Genomic DNA, 13,104 nt, shown 5'->3' on the forward strand with positions numbered 1-13,104 from the left:
GTGTGAAAGTTTGGCCAGACAGAAGTGGTGGAGGAAATACAACATATAAGGCCTTTAATGGTGTGTGGAGAGTAACCATGCAGAGTTGCATGTCAGGTGATATATAATCGCTCAACATGTAACTCTGTGGCTATAAATAATTTGAAGTAGTAAAAAAATTAAACTAGTGAAATAAATGGAGATATTTATTTCACTAGTTTAAATTTTCCAGAGTGGCTCTTGCAACTACACCTTTACTGTTCTTGTTATGTTTGTACACAGTCATTCACCTTGAGATGAACATACAAATTGCAACATCATACACGCATCACCAATAGTGGAAATCAACCAATTGGCAATGAGGATTGTTTCTTCCCATTTCGATCATGTGATATTAGCACCACATGGAATCACAGCAAGTTACCTTAAGTGAAGTTTCATCTATTATTTTTATAAATATGATTTCCTTAACATGGAGAATAAAAATCAAAGTTGCAAAACTTCTACAGTGCAACATTAAATAATGGTAGACTTCACAAGCACACACAAGAAACTTTTTATAAATAAGCTATTCATATGTATAAAAAAAAACCACACTAAATTTATATATATATTTCTTAATTATACAGACATTATATTTGCTATAGATGATATTAAACACTATAGTTTTAAAATGAAAGTAAAATCTTGTCCATACTTCAATAAAATAGGAATTTAAGTATATATTCAATAGTCGTCTAAACTCAGAGGTAGCTTATACCAACCTTTCAGTAAATGAGATTTGTCAACAAAATGTTGTTTGTTACAAAAATGCACGAGGTTCAGTATCGCATTTCCTGTCGATCGTTCATCAAGTGATGTCATAATGTACTCATTTCGCTTAACGACACTGCTCAGTATTACCCCAGGACAGCCACTAACTGTAATTTCAAGATTTATATGCAGAATGTCAAATTTTTTAACAAAGCTCTTGATGTGTAAAAAATTTTTCAAATCTTTAATATTATAACTAAGAGTTGGTTAACTCTTTTGATATATGTAACTTTCTGAATGCTAACACATTTACCCTCCTCTCATTAATTCACTCAAATCAAAAGGGAGACATTTCCCTCGTATACCCAATAAATCTAAATACGTGCAAACCACTTAAATATCAAGGCTCAATTGTTACCATTAAATTAACACAGTTAAATCTTGTTTAAATATCTTTTTATGCTCCATCCTAAGATTTTCTATTTTTAATGTCTTGTCTCCTTTTGGCTAGTTTAGAAATTTTACTTTGTGGCAATTTTAATTTATTGGGTTGTTCGGAAAGTTCGTAGCAATTTTTGATAGTCGACAGTTGAGACACCGATTGACGCAAAAATGATTAGAATTGTACAAACCAATGAATATTACGATAAATGACCTTGAGACGCGTCCGTTACAAAAAAACCGTTAAGATTATTCAAATAGCGTTTAATTTGGCTCATTGCAAAAATGGATGCGAACAACGTGCATTATCGACACTTGTTTCTTTTCTTTTTTCGTAAACGCAAAAATGCTGTACAAACAGCAAAAAAGATATGTGATGTTTATGGTGGGAGTGCTGTATCAGAATCAACTGTTCGAAAGTGGTTTGCAAAATTTAAAACGGGTAATTTCAGCCTTGAAGATGCTCCTCGCTCAGGAAGACCTCCTGTTATTGAAGAGGACCAAATCAAAGCATTATTGGATGAAAACCCTCATTACACAACTCGAGAGATTGCAGACATAGTGAAGTCATCAAACAGTACTGTATTTCAACATCTAAAGAAGCTCGGATACGTGAATCGTTATGACATTTGGATACCTCACGACTTAACGGAAAAAAACTTACTGGATCGCATCTCCATTTGTGATTCTCTTGAAAGACGAAATGAAAATGACCCTTTTCTGAAGCGTTTAGTGACAGGTGATGAAAAGTGGATCATTTATAACAACATCAGCCGAAAACGATCGTGGGGTAAGAAAAATGAATCACCATTAAAAACTCCAAAGGCCGGTCTTCATCCAAAGAAGGTCATGCTCACTGTCTGGTGGGATTGGAAAGGAATCCTGTACTATGAGCTGCTTCCACAGAATCAAACAATTGATTCTGATAAGTATTGTTCCCAATTGGATAAGCTGAACATGGCAATTAAAGAAAAACGTCCGGAACTGGCCAATAGAAAAGGCATTGTGCTTCACCAAGATAATGCCAGACCTCACACGTCTTTACGAACACGCCAAAAATTATTGGAACTAGGCTGGGATGTTTTACCCCACCCCCCTTACTCACCCGACCTTGCCCCGTCGGACTACCATTTGTTCCGTTCTCTACAAAATTCCCTTCATGATAAAAACTTTGATACTTTGGAAGCTTGCAAAAACCACGTGGATCAGTTTTTCGCGGAAAAAACTGGAAAGTTCTACGAAGAGGGTATCATGAAGCTGCCCCATAGATGGCAACACGTCATTAAAAACAATGGCGCATACATAATGGAATAAAAGTATATTTTTAGTATTAAAACAATTTCTTTTATTTCTCTTAAAAATCGCTACGAACTTTCCGAACAACCCAATATCTAATATTACCTGGTAGTTGCTCACCCCCTCATTCTCATATTTAGATAATGCCAAAAATTTTGTTTAAATCAATGAAAATTATTATTTTTTTTAGTTTTAAGTAACATGTCAATTTTCCCATTTTAATTCTTCCTTGAAACTGGTATTTTCTTGTGATGTCTCAGTAATTATATATACAGTTCTTGGGTTCAAATCTGATTGCATCTCCATCTGCATTGAACTTTCTACTGATCACTTTCCCATTTGTAGTACATCAAGAAAAATCTGTTCCTATCTGGTCTCCTTTTAACTGGAAGCATGCAACAGACTATTTGTTCTCTAAATTGGTCATTTCTTGATCAACCTGATTACCCAATTAGTCAGAAAAATCAAATTGGTCTATACTATCTTTTCAAACGTAATTAATAAATTCCTCCTATTAAAAAAAAATTGATATTTCATTGAGAAGATTTTTTCACACTTACTTCTTTTGTATGTTTTATGTATGTTCTAATTGTTTTACATTTTGCATGTTATTGTTGTTGCTATTTTGCTTTTATCTAAGGCAGGGATGGCCAACACGTAGACCGCGGTCGACCGGTCGACCGCAAAGGTTTTGAAAGTAGCCCGCGAAGCTAAAGTTGAACAATTTGCTTTCACTTAAATTAATGTTTAAAAATCTTAATTCGATAATTTATTCTTACAATAATGGATGTCTGTGCAACGTACCCATACTGTGTGTATTTATCCCGATGAACAATGCAAATGAATGTTAACTTTTAAATTAATTGTAGTCGCAACGCATGCGCATATTATAAATGGCAATCGCATAAAATGGCGCAAAATCATTTGTCAGACAGTAACGTGACAGCCCCTGGCTTCAATCCACTTGTTACTCCTTGTTTGTGCACTTCAATTTATGTTCAATTTTATTATTATTTTTTTAATTCATACAGCGAACAGAAGCAGGTATGTTAGTTTAGTAATTATTGTTTTAAATGTTATTAATATTTAGCCCTATTATTTTAGAATAAATAAACCAACTACAGGCCGGAAAAAATAAAAACTTATCATTATTTATTTATCATTATTAATTATTTATTAAAATATCTATTAAAAATCCTAAAATTGTTTGCCCATATTCATAGTAGCCGGCAGACTATATTTTACCGAAAAAGTAGCCCCTAAGGGATAAAAGTTTGGCCGCACCTGATCTAAGGGTTTGTTATTTGAACAGTTTTTTCTTATCCATTGGACATTACTGTAATGTATTTAAGTATTTATTAGCTTAAGAAATCAAAATATTAATTTCTATTAATGGTGAATGGCACAATATGTTAAAACTACATTTAAAGGAAATGCATCTAAACTTGCAGAATGACAACTTCAATTGGACCACAGACATGTCCTTATATTTAATCACACATTTTCTTATTTTTGGCTCTTTCACCTACTCCACAGGCCACTTCTTTCCATGACATGATGACCAAACAACAAGAGACAGAATGTAGCATATTCAAGACATACCATTCACAAAAAAACTATTAGAGTTGCCAACCCAGATTTGATCTCGAGTATCTGAGAACGGTAGGCTGATGCCTTAACTGCCTTGACGTCCAACCACTGTCACACATTATTTGAAACAAATCCAAAAACTAAATCAATGGGAAGAGCAGTGTTGTGTTAATCAATCCCAGTAGCAAGAAATGTCAATACACAACAAGTAATTCATAAATTCCCATTATATAAATTTGAAACAAAAATATTTTTTTCATAATTGTACACAGTAACATAATGCTGAAAAAAAATGGTGACAATATGCAATGTGATACATACATCGTGGCAGATGAATATTCATATTCGACTGCAGCATATTGGTGGCTCTTTCTATAGAACTATAATCTAAAAATGGTTAAATTATAACATATTTAAGAAATAAACTAATTAACAAATACTCACCAGTGGTGGTGATAATTTTTTGACATTCCCTTTTTCAATTCATTCAACTTGTCGACATCACTTTGCTTGTTCATTTGATATGTTTTATTGCACAAAGAAACACAGTTTTCATTTTTCAGAAAACTAATCTGTTTAAAACACACAGAAAATTTGTTTAACAGACATTTTATGAAATCTTTTACTGAAAACCATTAAAATGCAAAATTAATAACAATAATTTCTGTTTGTTAAATTCTTTACTAATAGCCAACTCCAGATTTTCAAATCTCAATTCATTTTAAATTTTACATCAAACAGATGCTGCCCGTTAATTAATTTGCAATTCAATTTTAATTAGAATGATGCAAAACTATTGTGAATAAATCTACCTTGTAGGGTGATGGTCTAATTCTTTCTCCAAATAACACCTGTCCGAGATTCTCAACTGGAGAATTATCTTCCTCTGAAGTGCAGAAGTCGAAACTGAAAAACAATTTTAACGCTTGTTATAATCTCTTTACAAATTTCTCGACATATTATTTATCATAACTCAATTAAAAATAATTCTATTTTCACGAACTGAATAAAACTTGACAATGTTTAATTCAAAAATTTAATTTTTGTCAATTAACTTGTTAAATGCAATTTAATATTAAAGGCTACTTGATATAAGATGCACATTAATGACATTCTGCCTTCCGCATCCTATTAATTGCTAAAATTAAATTATTTAAAATTATTTAAATAGCAATACTTTTTTAAATATTTACTCGCTCATTCATTTAATTGTTTAAAATTGTGCTTTAATTTATATAAATTGAAGTAACTGTTAATTAAATTAATATGTAGTGTCATTTATTTTTGCAATATAAAATAATTATTTCAGTCAAGTTAAACCTTAACATGCAGCAATGAGATAACTTGGGCAATTATTAAAAAATTATTAACTGCCTGATTAATTTTGGGCTAGAACTTGGCTGCTATTAATAATCAATACAACACAATTTAGTGAAAAAGTAGGCAGTCTGGCCACCATCTTCTATAAAATTTAATAACTATATCAATGTTGTGTGGAGTAAATTGGTTTAAGATGGTTGGTTTCTTCTGTGGTTGCAACAGTGGTCAGAAAACTTTGGATAAGTTTGGTATTTTTCTGTAATGGGGTTCAGATATAGTAATTTTTGTATTTAAAATCCAGTATTTACAATTTTAAATGCAATACTTAGGTGAATATTGCGAAGTGAGGTAAAATACTCTTAATTTTAAAGTCTTTCATCGTGATGGATTGAGGTGCATTTATCCTGCGAAATTTTGATCATTGAGGTAAGTGCACCCGGGCCACTGGGAAAAATGCAACTCCTTTGTGTTCTATGTGTTGATTCCTCAAAATGAGTGTGTAGGACAGAAGAAAGCAACACACTAGTATTTGACTAGCATCAGCCAATTGTGAACTCCATAGATTATATATGTATATAGTTGACTCTTTAATTTGTATAGTCTATGGAGTTCACAGTTGGCCAATGAGGGGCACAATAGGCCTGAAACGTGTAATTATGCACGTATCCACTATATAAAAGATGAAAAAACTGCCAAATGTCTTAATTTGTAACACTCAATTGTGTTTGAAGCAATACTAATAAATAATGTTGATTTTACTGTTGCCTTTCAGTGTGCCAACACTTCATTTGCTATAGCCAAACTTGCAATGGAATGTATTGAAATCTGTATACAAACAAAAGGTTACTGTCACAGTTTAGGCACACTTGCCCCTGCATTTGGTTTTGAGTCTTCCTAGCTATTACAATGGAGGGTTAGTTACCCCAATGGTGGGATAAGTGACCTTTTAGTATTATTTTTAAAAACTATATTCCGGTTTACCAAATAAAACTCACTTGAGACTTACAATATTCACAACCCATTGCTATGGAACAAGGTTTGTTATTCCAGTAATTGGCTTTTGAAATCAGCTGATCTTTACTCTGCCTCACTGACTAAAACTTTCAAATTCCAGAATTGAGAGTGCACTTATCCAACCCGGCCTTAATTTAATTCAAAATTTTAACAACACAGATTATTACAAAAAAAAAAAAAAAATTAGTCTGGAGCAGAGTATCCTAAAAACATATCATCATCAATATACTTTTATTTAGATACTCAATTTAATTAAACATCTTTGTTTGATTTTGTTTAAAACCATAGCAGATTCAAACATCAACTGAATAAGTCCAATCATCAAAATAATGCATTAATATTAGTGATGTAACGAATAGTATATTTGGCCTCAGGGCGAATACTGAATATTCGGCTAAGAGCATGGCCGAATACCAAATATTCGGCCAGGAACATGGCCGAATGGCCGAATATTCGGCCAAACTATTCGGCTTGATTAACGCACGTACGAAAATTGGTGCGCAAACCGCATTATGGCAAGGATCGTGCACTCTGCTCTCTATTGGCCCGGTGTCACTACAATTTTTTCTTCCAGTAGGTCTAAATTATTTTAATTAATTAAATTATAATTATTAAAGTTAATATGAGATGGAGCCTAATGTCTACCTCTAGTGCCAAATTGGTTTATAATTTATGTAATAGTCATAAATAGCCCGATATGATTTGGCAGTTGTTGGTATTTAGATGTAAGTTATAACTTATAAGTTATTTTATTTGCAATCGATCTTTTTAACTCTAAAATTTTGTTTTTACTACGTATTTGTAGACTGAATAGTGCCCTAAGGATATACTTTAGTTGGGACATATGGTGTAGTTTCTGCCCAGTTGTGGAACAGTTCAAATATATTATTTATTATTGATATTTTGTTGCTATTGTTTTTGTCAATATTTTTAAAATTAACATGATTTTAAATGTTATCTTTTGCATATAATGAAAAATGCTCATTCTTTGCTTTATATATAAAATAATATTATATATTAGTTACTCATCTTCTAGAAATAGATAAATAATTCTTTCATTAAATACGATAAGTTTCAATAAAACATTTCGTAAATCGTTTTAAAATATCGTAAAAAATATTAAAATATACGCGAATACAAATATAACATAATTAACTAAACAATAACATTAATGCCCAATACATTCTAACCTACGCGCCATCAATGCCATAAGATATCGGCTAGATAAAGGCTATATTATTAGTTAATTATGAAATAATTTAATACTGGAGTTAGATGCTATTTCTTATTAACTTTAATAATTATAGTTTAATTTTCAGCATTAATAAAAGTTACCAAAATGATTAATTTACTGTGTTTTTGTTATTTCTTACTCCTGTTTTTAGGTATTCGGTATTCGGCCGAATAGTGACTAAATATTCGGTATTCAGCCGAATAGTGATTTAAATATTCGGTACTCGGCCGAATAGTGAAAACAGGCCGAATACGCCGAATACCGGGTAGTAACCGAATATTCGTTACATCACTAATTAATATGTAAATAAACCACACCCAACAGCAATAGCCAGCAAAAAGAACAAAAAAATTTACTCTACAAATGCTCAATCTGTAATTTAAAATGTTCTTATTCTAAGTTTCTAATTTTAATTTTTTGTTTGTTTCATTATTATGTTCTAACAGTAACCAGATGATGTCTGTTGTATATGAAAGAAAATGTTAGTTTGTAGTAAAATTTTTTCCCTCTTTTTGCTGGTGTCAGCAGTGTGATTTATTTGAGTATCTAAGCAAAAGTACTTTTAATTGTATTGTGAATTATGTGAAACACATATTGAAATGAGTCTCCATGAGGTAAAGAATGAAAGTTAATTCAATACATACACTGCTGGACAGAAAAATTGAAACCTATATAAAGTAATGATGCATTCTAGATGTTTCACTTTTTCTGTCCAGCAGTGTATATATGTAAAATATTGAGCATAAAATTGTCACAAACATTTTTCCATTAAAAATAATAATAATAAAAACAGCACTACCAGGAATCAACAAATTGCAAAATTTTTGTTACAAATAGTCTATATTAGAAATAAGGGGTCAAAACCTGTGGGAGAGCGGGTGAGCAGGGGCAAAGGCCCCTAATAGTTCTATAAATCTATTTTAAAAACTCTTATACTTGTTTTATTACTGAACATATTCAAGAAAAACTAAGAAATGGCTTAATTTTTCTTTGTTATTATAAAGAAATTTGCATTTAATGTACACAACATGAATTTATATTACAGTCCAAAGGACATTCATTCAATTTTTTGTAAAAACCTGTTTAATAATCGACATTCACAGGGACATTTAGTGTTAATCCTCAGATTGTAGTATTCCAAGGTATTCAATTATGAATAATGCCCCCTAACATCAATACACATCCATATAAAATGAAGAAAAAGTAAACCAGGACAAAAAATAAAGTGAATAATATGTTGTTGGTGAGAAGGTTCCTGAAGCATGCCAAGCTTTATATTACCAGATCAAGGCAGATGACATTGTTATTGTGGAAAACATTGATGAATAACACCAAGAAAAATAAAATAATGTAAACAAAAATATTAAGTGGAAATAAAAAATATTTTCTAGATGATATTGTTTGGTTTTCAATAAGCAATGCTGTGAGAACTATACAAATTCTTGCAGATATACAGTGTTATTCCACACTATCTTGATCTGCAAAATCTTTCTTATGAGATTTTTTATCAGATAATCTTTTCCGTTTTGAGAACAAGATAGCATCCATAGCTATAGGCAAAGTTCAGAGAGCAAAAATATTAACACACACAATTTTAGAATTTTTTTCAAACACCTCAATTACCTCAGAAACACAATTCTGAGGATTAGCACTGTACATCCCAAGGGCTTCAATTTGACTCTTATATTAGCATATTCTTCTAAGTTAATCACACATTCCAAAATTCAAAAATACAAGAGTTGGATAATTAGACTGAGACCAAAATTTAGTTTTATTTTTAATTATACAAACAAAAAACAATTAAAAACCTTTCTCATACAATTCAAAGCACAATGCAATCTCTGCAGGTTATAATTGACGTCCTTGGTGGTAGTTTTAAAGTATTTTTTGTATTCATTTTGGTTTATTTCCATGTATGTGAAAATTTAAAAAGAAACTTGACTTCATCCCCTTGACTCAAGTCAAAATTTTCTTTGATCCATTCAAAAAACTATTTATCCAAGTTCAATCACCATTATTTTATTCTAATGGACGTGAGAAAAAAAATTTCACAGTCAACTTCTTTATTTGCAGTTTTCTTTGTATAAAAATTTGGCTATTTCTCATTTCTATCAAATTGGCAATCAACAGGCACATACTTAACTAATGATTGCATCATTGTCACAAATTTCTTAATGTTTTTGTTCATCACCTTAGTAACGTGTGTCACAGCAATCTTCTCAAAACTTCATCATCTTTAAAACACCACACTCATAACACCTTATAAATTTGCAGCCGTGTTTATTCGGTACAAACGAACGTTTTCGGTCGTATTTAACAACCTTCTTCAGGAAATATCCAAAAAAATCAAACACAATGAAAATCTACAATAACGAACAAGCATTTGGAACGTTTTTAAAAATATTCTAAAGAGAATTTTAAAGGGAATTATCTAATTTAACACAAATTTTCACATTTGCCCTTTGATCAATCATTCTTTCCATTTTTAACAGTAAAAAATTAAGCAAAATGCAACTTCCAAAGTTGTTATTTGTCTATCAATAAACAGAGCAAATTGAAACATGCTTAAGCAAACTCCTACTACATCATAATTATAAACACAGTGAAGAAGCATTACCAATCTGACCAAAACAAATAAATAAACTCTTAAAATTTAACTATCCAACCCTTAGATTTCAATATTTATAACTAAATAAATAAATTTAATCTGACTGCACCAAATAATTCCAAAGAGTATTGTATAGGTTCAACTGGGTCTGCAACAAGCAGCTAGGAAATAAACAAGGCATCGACCTATCCAAGCCAGACCATGCAAAAAACTTTGCATAATCATAATTTCCATCCTACCCCTTAGAGCTGTGGTGATATACTCTAATTCCATAAGCATCAAATAGGTATATCAATATTTTATGTGTATCTAATTGTAAAATCAAGTATATTTCAATTATTTGTGATTTATTTGTCTGTTACACCATGTTACTTCAAATTCGTATCAATTTGCAGATTACTAAACAATACATTTTTTAATGGATTGGATTTTCTATAATTTCTATAGAAACTTAATCTTTCCAAAATGGTGTAATCTCTCAAAGACAGGAAATAGTAGACATTTTAGTATTACCTGTCTGAAACATTATACTTTCACAGCTTGATAAATAACAGAATTTAAAGTTTAAAAATTTTATAATATATTAAAATAGAATCTGACTAAGAAAATGTGTTTTTATTTTTATAAATATTCTTAGTTTAAGTAAATTTCCAAATGTTTCAGACTTAAAGTACAATTGCATGTAATTAGAATACAACAATATTAATATAAAAAAGTTAATTTTATGAGAAATGTTTTAATGAAAAACTTCTAATAACCGAAAATGCACAATTTATTAAAAAGTATTTATAATTATTTAAATATTTGAAAACTTCCAAATTGATCAACTTATAGAAACTTGTAGGAAAAATATTTTAATGTATTGCTGTAACGATTTCTGAAGTAATTTACATTCCATTGAAATTAAAACATTTAACTCAGCATAGAAGTAACTACTGTCATTAGTTTAATTATTTCTAGGAAATTAGTCAAAGCTTTAATATTTTATTTATTGACTTAAAAAAAGTTGCAACTTGTCAAATTATTTAACAAAGTATATTAATGTTAAATTAATAATTAAATATAAAGCAATTTGGCTAAATGTAAGCGGTTAGACTGCCATCCTGTGATAAATATAATAACTAGAAGTAAAAAAATTGAATTTAAAATGTTCTGGAAGAAAAGATTGGCCCCGAGTGGAACTTGAACCCAGCAACTTCTGTTTTCCGTGCAGATGCACAGCCAGTTACATTGGATAGCATAACTTAAAATGTTAAATAATTATACAAATCTTGTTATAGAATAAATCTATATGCTAAATCTTTTAATAAAAGATAATTAGCATACATGTTAATCATTAATTTAATAATGTAACATTGTACTTTTGAGTGTTTTTTATTAATTACAATAATAAAGAAAGTGGCAAAAGCTGAAACAGAGCAAAATTTAATTCAATTCAGTTTCCATTTTACCAGAAAATTAGTAACCTCAACCAGTTAAAATACTATTTGGTATTTTATCTAAAACTTAAGTTACAACCTGGATTGTTCGAGTTATTTAATAATTTAAGGGTATCAGAGCTTTGGATAGTCATGATACCATCTGTCGGTAATATTACTAATATTGTTAGCAACAGATGGCAACATGACTGTCTGTAACACCAAATCCTCAAATCGTTAAATAAATTATCTAACCATAATTCAGAAATTCTTCAAAAATAATTAATATTTGATATTTAGAGCAACTGATTTATATTATCCTACATACAAATTTAACTGTTTCATAGCTGCATCTTTAATAACGATTTTGGATAATTTATTAAATAACCTATTGAATGAATGAAATAAATTTTTAATTCCTTAACTGCATACTCTAGCATATTTTAACCAACTATATACAGAAGTCTAGTACTTCTATACTACTACTATATATAGTTGATTAAAATATTTATACTTGAACTTTTTGAATTTTTATTAACATTAAAGATATGTATATACTTTTATATTAATTCAAATAAGTAAGATTAAATATTCAATTGATAAATAATTTACTGTGACAGTATTTAGTTTAAATCATTCTACAAATTTAAAATTAAAGGGAGTTTGTATTATAGAAATTAATCTCAAGTTTTATTAACAGAAAAATCAGTCATTGCAAAAGGGCAATTTTTATATAGAGTAAATCATCATGTGAATAAATAAATTTGAATTAAATTATTATTTATTTTATAATTATCACTTAAATGTAGCACATTAAAATATTGTAATCTATATTTTAATGTTGAAATGTATGCATTAATATCACAAATGTATTTGCATCTGTTAACTTGATGCAATATAATAAATGACAAAGTGTGTCATCTATATGTATTGATACTACATTTATACTGTCTACATATAATAAATATGTCCTAAATACGTTATTAAAAAATTAATCCTTAATAATTATAGACATTCAACATTTACATATATTATGTGTGTGTGTGTGTGTGTGTCATTATGTAAATTTTAAAAAATTTAAATATAAAATTAATACATTTCATTTAAAATTAACTTATTCTCCTACTGTCTAATTTATAACATATTTTGATGAAAATATGTTTTGTATATGAATATTGCATATAAAGGTTTATTAAACACAACTTTTATGTGATAGTACAATCTACAAATTTTTGTGCTTTATCATGTGCTTTTACTTATATAAATATAATCTATAAATTAATTTAAAAAAAAAACATTAAAATAATGCTTTTTATCTGTATGTGGCACAAAATGTATCATACTTACTGATTATATTCATAGGGTATCACAAACTCTTCCGAATTTAACCTGTTAACGTACAGTTCCACCCGAGACTGTAAATACAAAATTTATTAATAATTATCATAATT

At 29.6% G+C, this 13,104-nt stretch overlaps 1 protein-coding gene across 1 annotated transcript in view; it reads right to left on the reverse strand.

Moving 5' to 3' along the window:
* Nucleotides 1-13,104, reverse strand: part of TM9SF2 (transmembrane 9 superfamily protein member 2) — a 47,381-nt gene that overhangs the window by 11,876 nt on the left and 22,401 nt on the right. Inside the window, exons 2-4 of the mRNA XM_067289241.1 lie at nt 13,001-13,068; nt 4,872-4,965; nt 4,504-4,631 (exon numbers count right to left, since the gene is read on the reverse strand). Coding sequence (XP_067145342.1) covers nt 4,504-4,631; nt 4,872-4,965; nt 13,001-13,068 — 290 coding nt within the window. The remainder of the gene's footprint in view (nt 1-4,503; nt 4,632-4,871; nt 4,966-13,000; nt 13,069-13,104) is intronic.

Source organism: Centruroides vittatus, unplaced genomic scaffold (assembly GCF_030686945.1).
Source record: "Centruroides vittatus isolate TY-2023 unplaced genomic scaffold, ASM3068694v2 contig_1342, whole genome shotgun sequence".
Taxonomy (NCBI): domain Eukaryota; kingdom Metazoa; phylum Arthropoda; class Arachnida; order Scorpiones; family Buthidae; genus Centruroides; species Centruroides vittatus.